The 13,611-nt window shown below is 37.6% G+C and overlaps 1 protein-coding gene across 2 annotated transcripts in view; it reads right to left on the bottom strand.

Moving 5' to 3' along the window:
- Nucleotides 1–10,686: 10,686 nt before the first annotated feature.
- LOC144216844 (interferon-gamma-inducible GTPase 10-like) overlaps nucleotides 10,687–13,611 on the bottom strand; it is a 17,293-nt gene continuing 14,368 nt past the window's right edge. For both annotated transcript variants that reach the window (XM_077746296.1, XM_077746297.1), the window contains one exon: nucleotides 10,687–12,559. In XM_077746296.1, coding sequence (XP_077602422.1) covers nucleotides 11,218–12,540 — 1,323 coding nt within the window. In that variant the 5' untranslated portion in view covers nucleotides 12,541–12,559 and the 3' untranslated portion in view covers nucleotides 10,687–11,217. The remainder of the gene's footprint in view (nucleotides 12,560–13,611) is intronic.

Here is a 13,611-nt window from a genome sequence, read left to right as displayed (position 1 = left end):
TCATTTTGTCTGTCTCTCTGTTTCTCTGTATTAGGAAATTCAGCTATTATCCTTTGCTCTTGAAAGTAGTGGCTTTATGCAAAAGAGGTCCTGTAGTACCCTGCAATGCAGTGACCCCTGTTCATCAGAACATCGCACATTATGGGAATTTCCTATGTGTGTTGCTTGAATCTTGATTAAATCTGAGTCACTTTTCCTTTCAGTTCAGACTTCTGCCTTCTGTGATCTGTTCTTGCTTTCTGTGCTGTTACAGAGACCCAGGCAGGACTACTCTGAAGGAGTATAATGCTGGAGACTAAGTGTCGAGGCTGTTGTTTTAGCAAAATTTGTAGTGAACGACTAATTCCAGGTTTGATCCTCCCTAAACAGGGCAGCAGCTAGGATCATGGCATGCCTTAGCAGGGCAGTTGTGGGGTCAATGAGGGGGGTAGTGGCATAAACGTGTGTGCCATGGCTAGGCATGCAGAAGCTGGCATGGAGCAAGGCAGTGTCTGGGGGCAAATGGCAGCTAGACATCCACATTTGACTAAATTTGCACAGAGCTGCTAGTCCTCCTCAAGTGCAAGCTAGAATCCTCAAGTGCAATGATGAATGAGGTTGCAGTTGCATTAGTGGCAGCTCCCAGGGACATGGTGCTTGACAACAGCAGGTGCCAGGGGCATGCCACATCTTTGTGTGCAGTGACTCAGTGGGGCACATGTGGCATTAGCGAAATTTGCATTGAGCCACTTTTCTAGGCCTGGTGGTGCACGTTGCCAGCAGGTTAGATGGCAAGTGCTTGATCAGTGACTCCTCAGGCAGGCGGCCCTGCGCCTATGCTGGGGAGCAGGGGAGGAAAATCGCAACTATCAGCACCTTTGTTTCTGAAGAAGTCCCCCAATAGGTTCCAAAATACTTATAAACAGATCTCCCTTCCCTTTGCCCCAAGCCTTGTGCAAAGTGCTGATTCTGTGTTGCCTCTGGGGTCACTGTTGACTCTTTAAGAGCAGGAATCTGGCTAGTGCTGAGTCAGTTGATTTTTAAAACTCAATGTTCTAAGTCCTGCTAGGCATACAAACTCAAGGAATTCAGCCCCTCTGTTCTCAAGACCAGATGTTATGGAGATTGGTTTTCTCTGTGTAGGTGCCCTGTTGCTTTTGCCTCTCCGCACCCCCAGTTCCCTGCCTCCTGCAGATGCTGATGGCTGCTATTTCTGCCTGTTATGAAGACCCCTTTGAAGTTTCTTCTTACATTTGTTTGTGCAGTTTGTTCTGCCAATCTTTGGGTTGCTCTCTAGTTTACTTGATTGGATGTGAGTAATATATAATTATAAATGTGAAACAGGTTGAGCTTAGGGTTCTCCATTTCAGCCATCTTCCCAGACTTGTCTACTATAGGCTTTTGTTTGTGTTACATTGAGGCTTACATAAAACATGTATAATAATCTATTTTAAACTGAAAGAACTACCTTTAGTCTTAAAAAAAAAAACTACTTTTTCCTCCTCTGCTATTTTATATTCTTATCTCAGTATTTATATCTTTTTACATTGTGTATCCATTAATAAGTTATTTTAGCTCTAGTTATTTTAATATTTTTGTCTTTTAATTTTTGTACTTGAGTTAGGTAATTACACACTCCCATTTAAGTATTAGAGTTTCCAAATTTTATTATAATTACCTTTGCCAGTAACATTTATAATTTATTTTTGTGTTTCCAATTAGCATCCTTTCATTGAATCTTGATAATTATTAGCATTTCTTACAAGGAAGGTCATTGGTGATGAATTCTCTCAGCTTTAGTCTGTCTGGGAAAGTATTTTTCCTTCATTTCTGAAGGACAGCTTTGCCTTATAATACATTTTTGTTTGACAGTGTTCTAATATCATCCCTCTTTCTTTTGGTCTGCAAGGTTTTTACTTACATATCTGCTGATAGAATTATAGCATTATCACTGTCTGGAAGTATGCACTTTTTGTTCCTTACTTACAGTCCCCCTCTCTTATAAGAATGGAAGCCCCTTGAGGTCAAAGACATTCTCTTGCTAACCTGTCTCCCACACAATTAACATCTGCCACCTAGACACTCAGTAAATATTTCTTAAGAGAATTAATAAACTGAAACTGAATTAAGGATCAATTCACACATACAATGTGACAACTCATCATTTGACATTTTTTATTTAGCTTTCACAAGATGTAAATTTAGCCTAAAAGGCTTGGTGAACTCATGTAATGAGAGGAGAGAGTTTTCTCGTTCCCACTGAAATCATAATTCAGAGGGCAGTAACTTATTGCCTAGGTCTTATCAAAACTATATCAATGTCACAACAACAATAAACACTTGCAGTTCTACAAGTCACAGTGGCCTGTTTTCCCTGACTTTCCAGAAGCCCATAATAAGGCATCTTACTGAAAGGTACATTTGGAGGTATCCCTGACTGATGATCACACATTCCTAACTGCTTCCACCATTTATTACTTTTTCTCACCCCGTCCCCATATCACCACCAAGGTAACCCTAGCCATAAGAGTTCACAAATTCCTGACAGGTGAGGATGGCCTAAAGTAACTCACCTGCTTTTTTCATATCTCTCCATCCACCCCCTGAATTGCATCTATCTCTGAAAGGAAGCAAAATAATATCTTATTTTTACGGAGCTTTTCCCATGCCCTCTTTCTAGTCTGTGTTCATTAATATGACCATGTTTATAGACAAAACTGAACTGATATTTAAGAGTTAAGGAACTGCTTGTAATAAGGCAGCTAGTAAAGTTCCTAGACTATTCAATTGTGAACTCCAATCTGACCCAATCAGTAGGATCCATGGGCCAGTCTTTACATGAATGGCTGGCTATCTTTTATTTCTTCTTTCACTAGCCATCAATTTTTTCTCTCCTCTGTATTTTTCTTCTTTCACTTCCTTGAAAGTTTTTTATATTTCTATAGTGCTTTGTTGTTGTTGCTTTAAAACATCTCAAGGAGCCTGGGAAGGTGATGTTGTGGGAGGATCCTAAGCTCACTTCCTCCCATGGATACACCTAGATATCAGCCACCTAATTGCAAGTAACTCAGAAAGTGACCCAAGGACTCTTCACAGTTAATCAGAGAGAGGAGGGCACATCGAAAATGGTAGGAAGGGGAGAGAGGCAGTCATGAACAAAACTCTCAGTAAGGTTACCCACAAGCTGGAAGGACCCCACAAACACAGGGAAAGAAGAGGAACTGACCTCACAGCAGGCACTCCAGACATGGGAAACCTGCACTAGGAAGACAAGTCCCATAACACTTGGCTTTGAAAACCAATATGGCTTAACTTCATGAGTTTTTACAATCAGTGGTGCTTTACACCAACTACTTTATTTCTTTGATGTTTGCTTATTTTGAGAGAGAGGGAGAGCAGAGGAGAGACAAAAAGAGAGAGAAAGAGAATCCCAAGAATGGAAGCACCCAAATATGTAAAGCAGTTATTAATTCACATAAAGAAAATAATCAAAGGCAATACAATAATAGCGGGGGACTTTAACAATCCCCTGACATCAACAGGCAGATCATTTAAGCAGGAAAAACAACAAGGAAACAATGGCTTTGAATGACACACTGGACCAGTTGGACTTAACAGGTATATTCAGGAGATTCCATCCTAAAGGAGAGAAACACACACTTTTTTCAAGTTTGCAAGGAACATTATCCTGAATAGATCACATATTAGGCAATGAAACACTCTCAACATATTCAAAAAGGCTGAAGTTATACCATCCACCTTTTCTGACCACAAATCTATGTAACTAGAAATCAACTATGAGAAAAACAATCTAGAAAGAATACAAATACAATGAGGTTAAATAACAAGCTACTAAACAGTGGATGGGTCAACCAAAAAAATCAAAGAGAAAATCAAAAAATGCACAGAGAGAAGTGAAAATGAAAAAAAAAAGTGATCCAAAATCTTTGGGATGAAACAAAAGCTGTTCTTTTTTTTAATTTTTAAAAAATGTTTTATTTATTTCTGAGAGAAACAGAGAGACAGAGAGAGAGAGAGAGCGTGAATAGGGGAGGGTCAGAGATAGAGGGAGACACAGAATCTGAAACGGGCTCCAGGCTCTGGCTGGCTGTCAGCACAGAGCCCGACGCGGGGCTTGAACCCATGAACTGTGAGATCATGACCTGAGCCTAAGTCGGACGCTTAACCGACTGAGCCCCCCAAGCTCCCTGAAACAAAATCTGTTCTAAGAGGGAAGATTATAGCAATACAGTTGTGGCACAGACTGTGAGTCTGGAGCTCTCTCTTGTCTAGCAAGAGAGTGAACACAGAAATGAAAACGAGAAAGACTAATGTCCAGGAGGAGAAAAGAGCCCAGAACGGGGGTTTAATGTCTGTATTTACTGAGCTCGCAAGGTTTTACATACGTGGTGAAAATACAGAATTAAACAGTAAGATAGTGACCATTAACTTGTGTATGTAAGAAGCAAAGGGCTTGGGGGGCAAGTGGCATTTGAATTTGAGATTAAAGCACAATGATATCCTGGCACCAGAGGCCAGATGGACAGTGTTTCTCTGTACAATTGAGTAACTGTCATATCCAAAGTTTAAGATTGCTGGAGCATGCTGTCTCAATGCTAACAAGGTACCCTTTTCACTAACTAACCTTGGGCGCTTTTGTCCTGTGGAGGCGGCTTTCTGCTTTGTTTTACTTAGTGACTATCCTTGGGCACATTGGTCTTGTGGTTGCTTTCTACCCTAAGCCGTGTTAACCTATTGGTACAAATGTTCACAATTCTTTAACTTATTTCCCACATAATTGTATGTCAAGAACCAAAAAACATCTCAAATAGATAACCTAATCTTACACCTAAAGAAGCTAGAAAAAGAACAACAAGCAAAACTCAACACTAGTATAAGGAAGGAAATAACAATTATTTAGAAAATAATATTTTAAAATGTATTTTAAAATAAATGATTATTAGAGTAAAAACAAAAAAAAGAAACAAAAAATACACAGGAAACAATAAACAATAGAAAACATCAATGAAGCCAGAAGCTAGTTCTTTGAAAAGATCAACAAAATTGATAAACATTTAGCTAGACTCCTCAGAGAGAAAGAGAGAGATACAGAAAATATTCAAACGATCACTTTCAGAGATGAAAGAAGAGGAATAACAACCAACACCACATAACACAAAGGATTGTAAGATAATATTATGAAAATTATGGACCAACAGATAGGACAACTTAACAGAAGTGGATAAATTCCTAGTAACATATAACCTCCCAAAACTGATCCAGGATGAAAAGGAAATTTGAACAGACTGATTACTAGCAATGAAATGGAATAAGTAATCAAAAAATTCCCAACAAAGTTCAGGACCAAGTGCCTTCACAGGTGAATTCTATTAAATATTTTAAAAAGAGTTAATACCTATTCTTAGGAAACAATTCCCAAAAAATAGAAGAGGAAGAAAAACTTGCAAATTCATTCTATGAAGCAGCATTACCCTGAAAGCAAAAACAGAGAAAGACACCGTAAGAAAATAAAACTATAGGCCAATATCACTGATGAATATAGATGTGAAATATCGGCAAACCCGATCCAAAAATGCATTGAAAACTAAATTACCATAATAAGTGGGATTTATTCCGGAGATGCAGAAATGGTTCAATATTCGCAGGTCAATCATGTGTTACTTCATGTGTACAAAAGAAAGGATTAAAACCATAGGATCTTGTCAATAGATGCAGATAAAGCATTTGACCAAATATAACATCGATTCATGATAAAAACCGTCAACAAAGTAGGTTTAGAGGGAACATATCTCAACATAATAAAGAGCATCAAAAAACCCCAGAGCTAACTTCATACTGAATGTTGAAAAATGGAGAGCTTTTCCCTTAAGATTAGACACCAAACAAAGATAACCATGCTAAGCACTTTAATTCAACATATTACTGGAAGTCCTAGCCACAGCAATTAGACCAGAAAAAAATAAAAAATCATCCAAATTGGTAAAGAAGTAGTAAAACTTTCACAATGTACAGATGGCATGATATTGTATAAAAAGCAACCCAAAGAGTCCACCCAAATCTACTGAAGCTGGTTGTTAATTCAGTAAAGCCACAAAATACAAAATTAATATACAGAAAGCTGCCCCATTTCTATACACTGATAATAAAGTAGCAGAAAGAGAAATTAGGGGAAAAAATCCCATTTACATTACACCAAAAACAATAAAATAACTATAAATAAGCTTAACCAAGGAGGATAAAGATTTATAATGTGAAAACTTAAAATACCAATGAAACAAATTGAAGATGACACAAATGGAAAGATATACCCCCCTCATAGATTGGAAAATTTTTATAAAATTAAAACAACCATACTACCCAAAGCAATCTACAGATTCAAAGCAAGACCATTCCAAATCCCAACAAATAATTCTAAATTTTTTAAATATTTGTTTATTTTTGAGAGAGAGAGAGACACACACACACAGAATGTGAGTGAGGAAGGGGCAGAGAGAAAGAGAGACAGGCTCCAGGCTCTGAGCTGTCAGCACAGAGCCTGATGCGGGCTCGAACTCACAAGTTGTGAGATCATGACTTGAGCTGAAGTCAAATGCCCAAACAACTGAGCCACACAGGTACCCTTCAACAAACAATTCTTTAAAAAAATCTAAAATAATCCTAAAATCCTAAACCACAAAAGACCCTGAAGAGCCAAAGCAAATGTGAAAAAAAAATGAACAGAGAAGAAAATATCATAGTTCCAGGTTTTAAGATATACTAGAAAGTATAGTAATCAAAACAATATGGTACTGGCACAAAAATAGAAGCAAGATCAATAGAACAAAATAGATAGCCCAGAAAGAAACCCAAAATTATATCTTCAGTTAATTTATATAATGGGAGAAAGACAATCTCTCCAACCAATGGTTCTGGGAAATCTGGATAACAACATGCAAAAGAATGAAACTGGACCATTTATGGAATACACAAAGGTAAATCCAAAATGGATTAAAGACCTAAATGTGAGACCTGAAACCATAAATATCCTAGAAGACATCACAGTCAGTAATGTTTCTGACATTAGCCATAGCAACACTTTTCTAGATATGCTCCTGAGGTAGGGGAATCGAAAGCAAAAATAAACTATTGGAACCACATCAAAATAAAAAGAGTTTTACATTGAAGGAAACAATAACAAAACCAAAAGATGGTCTACTGTATTAAAGATATTTGCGAATGACATATCCAATGAGGTGATAATATCTGAACACAAAAGGAACTGATTCAATTCATCACCAAAATAAAACCCCAAATAATACAATTTAAAAATGACCAGAAGACTTGAACAGACATTTTTCCAAAGAAGACATACAGATAGCCAACAGACACATGAAAAGATGCTCAACATCACTCATTACAAGGAAATGTAATCAAAACCACAAGTAGATACCACCCCACACCTTTCAGAAGAGCTAAAATAAAAAACACAGCAAACAAGTGTTGGTGAGGATGTGGAGGAAAGGAACACTCTTACACAGATGGTGGGAATGCAAGCTGGTGCAGCTACTCTGGAAAACAGTATGGAGGTTCTTAAAAAATTGTACCCAGAATTATTATACAATCCAGGGGTGCCCAGGTGGCTCTGTTGGTTAAGGAATCGACTCTTGATTTTGGTTGGTCAGGTCATGATCTCACAGACTGTGAGATCAAGCTCTGCGTTGGACTCCACACTGAGCATGGAACCTGTTTGGGATTCTCTCTCTCCCACCCTCTCTGCCCCTCCTCTGCTCACACTCTCTGTCTCTCTCAAAATAAATAAAACATTAAGAAAAAAGAATTATTATACAATCCCATAGCTCCATTACTAAGTATTTACCCAAAGAAAATGAAAACTCTAATTCAAAAAGATTTATGCACACTTATTTTATTGTGTCATTATTTATAAAAGCCAATATATGGAAGCTGCTCAGGTATCTATCCAAAGATGAGTGGACAAAGAAGATTTGCTGTATATATAAAATGGAATATTACACAGAAATATTAAAAGATGCTCACCATCACTCATTATCAAGAAAATGCAAATCAAAACTACAATGAGATATCACCATACACGATTCAGAATGGCTAAAATTAACAAGACAGGAATAAGTCAGTCGTAGAAAGACAAATATATGATTTCACTCATGTGGAATTTAAGAATCAAAACAAATGATCATAGGGGAAAAAAGAGAGAGAGAGAGCCAAACAAAAAACTGTTAACTATAGAAAACAAACAGATAGTCACCAGAGAAGAGGTGGGTGGATGAGTGAAAAAGGTGATGGGGAATAAGAGAACACTTACTGTGACAAGCATTGAGTAATGATCAGAAGTGTTGAATTGTGGGGAATAAGCTTAGGAATTCTCTGAGTTGGCACCAATGGGTTAACATGGGTTAACAAGGTTTAGGATGAAATCATTCAAGAGTGGTAATCAGGGCAGAAGCGCCCCAACATAGCACAAAAGTAGAGAGCTTCTTTCACAGGAGGGAAGGACCAGAATAGGTAAACAGGTAAACAGGGCTATACACTGGAGTAGGGAGAAGTTGTCCTGAGCAGAGCTTATTAGCACAAGAAAAGTGGCTTGTTGACCCTGAGGTAGCATGCTCTATATGTCTTACCCCTAGACAAGCCAAGATAAACATACGTGGTGCCTCACACCTGCCATAAGCAGCCATCTGCCCGGCTCGGTTTTTGTTTTGCATTAGACCTAAACCCTTAACATCAGATATCTTTGAAACCTCCTTTCCCTCACACACATGAGTTAACATTCACTGTTTCATTGTCTCTTTCTGCATAATGTTTGTAAGCCTTCTGATCCTAATAAGAACAAAGCTAGGACCCTTACTTGGGGCTCTTGTCTCCTCCCAGACATTAGCCTTTATCACATTTTAATTCTACATCCACTCTCTCGCTGGAAAAGTGAGAACTCCAGACCCAGAGTCTAGGACATTGAATCCTCACACTGTACACCAAAACTAATATAATAGATTATATTAATTATAGCGGAATTATTTAATTTAAAAATGAATAAATAAAATCTTAAAATAATTCTGCTTTATTATACCAACAAGAAACTTAGATTAATTTGTTTTGATTCACTTTGTGTTTCTATAAATGTTGGGTTTTTTTATTTAAGTGTAGCATTATATATCTTTGTAAAACATTTGCGTGTCCTAAACTAAATTAATTTGCATTAAGTAAAATCTTGCCCTTACCACTGCCTCTCCACCCAGGACCATCACTTCTTCTATACATAATTAAATTTTATTTCCAAACTTTTCTCATATTTAATTGAAGAGTATGTGTAAATATATATTCATATTTTAAACTGTCTTAGATCATCAGTAACATTATACACATACTTCTCCATCTTACTTTTTGCATTGAACAATATATCCTGGAGGTGACAGCATAGCAATACATAGGATATTACTCATTTCTTTGTGTAGTTGTCAAGTTATCTATTTTGTGGCTGTAACATTTTCTATTGAAGAATATTTGAATTTCATGTATTATCATCTCAAATTCTGCTGCTGTTAATAATTCTAAGTATATATCTTTTAGTAATATTCCAGATTTTTTGTTCCTTTGACCCACAGCTTTATTTAGATAAAATTGACAAATAAACCCATACATCTTTAAAGTATACAATGTGATGATTTGATATATTTGTACATTTTGTGACATGATTACCACAATCAAGTTAATTAATACACTCATCACCTCACATATTTACCTTTTGTGCATGTGTGTGGTGACCAGGCTTAGGATCTACTCTCAGCAAATTTCAAATATTATTATTGTATAGCATTACTACACAGTATTTTTAACTTACACATTCATCTTGTAACTGAAAGCATGTACTCTTTCACCAGCATTATACATTTACCCCACTTTCTAACCTCTGCTAACCACCAATCTACTCTCAGTTTTTATGGCCCAGACTCATCAAGGTGGGATCACTAGGGCAAAGTGTAATGTGTGTATAATTTTCCTAAAGATGGCCTAATTTGCCAAATTGTAGGCATAACATTTTGTGGACTCACTAACATTGTGTGACAACAGCTATTTTTCTTCACTTTCACCCACAGAATGTCAAACTTTGCAATTTCCCCTAATAGTCTAATAGGGGTTAACTGATATCTTAGTGTAGATGCCATTTCTAATTAGCATTTCCCTTACTAGAATGAGAAATTAGATATGTTTAAGGACCATATGGGTTAAAAAATTATTTCTACTTACCTTTATCACAATCATCTTGTCTTTTATTTCCTAACCTCTCAAGTTCAGGCAAAAAATATATGTTAACAATCAAGGAGCATCTAGACCTGCAGTATGCAAACACTTGGACTATGTTCCCATCTTAAGCATTTATCCCTCTCACAGAGTACCCCAGATAAAAGTTTCCCTTAGCTAATGTTCCTTTTTCATTGCTGTGACACATGTTCAGCTCATTATGTTTTATGCTTTTAAATAAATTGATAATCCTAGAAAGGAGGATTTTAGTCAACATTTATAATTTTAACAATAAGAATTTATGCATTCATAACAGAATGTCAGAAACACCAAAATAGAGTATGTATGCATCTATCTATCTATTTATCGTCTATTTATTTTAGAAAAAATATTTTCATTTTTTAAAAAAATATTTAATTTTTTGGAGAGAGATACAGGTGAGCAGAGATGAGGCAAAGAGAGGGAGAAATAATCTTAAGCAGTATCTACACTCAGCATCGAGCCTGATACCAGGCTCAATCTCATGACCATGAGATCATGGCCTGAACCAAAATCAAGAGTCAGAAGCTTAACTGACTGAGCACCCAGACTCCTCTATATGCATTTATTTTAAAAAATCATTTACAAAGACCTACTGTATGCACAGCTATTTTTTAAAACTATGTCAATAGAAAGACCAGGGCTGAATATGAAGTAACCACCACAAAAAGAGTTATTCTTTCTGCTAAACAGAAAATTTCAGATTCTTGCCCTTCATTTTCCCAAGAAGGATCATGTAAAAGAAGGATTCTTGAGAGCTGGTTTCTCACACTATCAAATAATAGTCATTAAGTTGGTAGTTGGTTCAAGAATGAGTTATGGAAATGTCTGTGAACTCCCTAAGGGCAATGGATCAGGATTGCTTCAGGGAAGCACTAAGTCAACTTTTTAGGCACAAGTGTCATACCAACACTGATTAATAATTTAGGAGATGGCTGCCTCACTTTTCCCATTTTCATCCCCAACATACTGATGTAGATAGGCTTTCCCAGAGTCCTCCAAGTCCTTAAAAATTTCTTTTTTAAGAAGAATTTTTGCATCATTTGCTACAGTCTCAAGGAAATAATTTTGCAAGTAGAAAATCTTTTTAAAATAAATACCAGTGGCAATAAATCCTCCGCTAACAGCACAGAATATTTCCACATATCTCAACAATTTGCCCCCTAAGGATTCATCATCCTTCTCAATTGACAGCAAATGGGGAGACACAAGGTTTGCTTTGAGTTTCTCCACTGACACATTCAAGTCCTTGGCCACAGTTTTCAAGGATGCATCATCCAGCCCAAAGTAAGACCTATAGAGGGTTAAAGTTTCCTCCAGCTTTTCCATGTCTTTATCATTGATCAAGCCCACTAAAGGGATGGTGGCTGATGCTCCAGCCTTCAGGGCCTCCAGCCATACCTTCTGTTTCAAAGAATCCTTCTTCTTGTCAATAGCAGCCTCAGTGACATTGGGCATATATTGCATGAAGATATGGCGCTTGTGGGCTGGGAGCTCCCTCAGAAGGGTGGTCTCTAGCCTTTGGAAATCATAGCTCGACAAATCAAAGTTGGAGATCAAGAAGACCTGAGTTGTACCCATATTGGCATTCTGCAGCTGTGTCACACAGTCATTGCGGATCTTTTGCAGGATTTCATGCTCATTGAATGTGGTGGGTTTACTCAGTTTTAAATTATGTAAATCGCTGTCCACTTTAGTTCGGACAAAGTAGAAATTTTTCTTCATTTTTTTAATTGCCATAGCCAGATGCTCATCATTGATTGTGAAGCGTGTAGAAGAGATGATAATAAAGAAGTCATACTCACCAAATTTCATTTGTTTCAGATACTTCTGCGGCTTTAAGTTAATGGACATCATGCCAGGCAGATCCCATAATGTCACACTGGGAAACTTTGGGTGTCTGTATGAAATTCTGTTCAAGGTTGTCTCCACTGCCCCAGTGGGGGCAGCCAATTCATCCTCATGCCCCACTCCCCGCAAGGCATTGATGAAGCTGGACTTCCCTGTCCCAGACTCCCCAGTCACAGCAATGCTCAGTGGAGCATTGTCAATATCTCTCAATGCATCATTAATTGCAGAAACTGCTCTCTGAAGGTCGCCTTCCTTTAGGTGTGATTGAATCGATGTGATGGTTTCCTGAGAGAGGATTTTGCTTTCTGTCTTGAATTCCTTAAAAAACTTGTCAAAGCTGGAGGCCAAATCACCACAGTTTTTAGGAGAGGGTGTAATAGAGGAGGACTGACCCATTGCTGAACAGTAGAGGGCACTAGAGGAAGGAGAGAAGAGGGAAAGTAAAAGAGTTAGTACAACAAGAGGTGACTTGGGGTGTACTATTATGGGCAGGGAGAACCTCAGTGCTGGCCACCACATTGCATCCAGGAGCCCTTCTCTGTCCACCTGGATGTAAAGTTTGCCCTTGTTCAGGCTCTTTTCTTATCTTGAAAAATCCTTTTTCTCTAATACTCTTTTCATTTTCCAGACTAATTTCAAAGCCTGATTCTTCTATTTGACCTTTCCTTCCCACATTATTCTTTGTTTCACCTCATCTTTCTTTAAGTGTAATGTAATGAAAATAATACTTTTTCATGGTGTTAAATCTAATAACACTTCACCAGATTTGCCCCCATACCTTTCTCACTGTGCTGTAAGACCCTCCAGAAAACCCACCTCTTATAACCTCGAATATCACCATGTAATAGACCTTGGTTTTCATATAAGGCAGCTAAATAAGGATTAGTGCATCCTTACTTCTTAGAAAATATACTCTATATCTTCATTAGGAAATAGAAACTTGTAATGATTACAAATGTGTTTTTTGTTTTCTTTTGTTTTGTTTTTTACCGAGAAGGTATGGTGACTCATGAAACAAGGAGTTGAAAGCACTCTCTGATTTTTCTGGAACATAAATAGTATGTGGTATGGATTCCCATGTTCTAAAAAACCATGTTGAATTATCCACCTGGGGCTTACTTTGAACCATCCCAATTGTTCTGAGACCCCAACCTTCATCTTCTTCATGCCTTTGTAGAAGAGAGGACAGAAATCAAGTCAAGGAGAGAACTGGGAGACTGACTGCAATAGAGTGTCATTGATGGAAAAGATGATGGTAGCAAGGAGTAAAGCAGGAGCTGAATGGGATGTAGGTCAGCCATGACAAAGAAGTCCTTCTGCCACCTTCTCTAATGCCAATTAAACTGAGCTGGATCTGGAGTCCCGGACCTATGTGATCACTGGAGACTTATACTTGGAGATATGGTATCAGAGGAAATCATATACACGGCACTAAAGGTAATGTGAAAGATATGTATACTGTCTCCC

The sequence above is a fragment of the Crocuta crocuta genome, unplaced genomic scaffold (assembly GCF_008692635.1).
Source record: "Crocuta crocuta isolate KB4526 unplaced genomic scaffold, BGI_CrCroc_1.0 scaffold218, whole genome shotgun sequence".
Taxonomy (NCBI): Eukaryota; Metazoa; Chordata; class Mammalia; order Carnivora; family Hyaenidae; genus Crocuta; species Crocuta crocuta.
The sequence above is the reverse complement of the archived record's forward strand: the minus strand, read 5'-3'. Positions and strand labels throughout refer to the sequence as shown.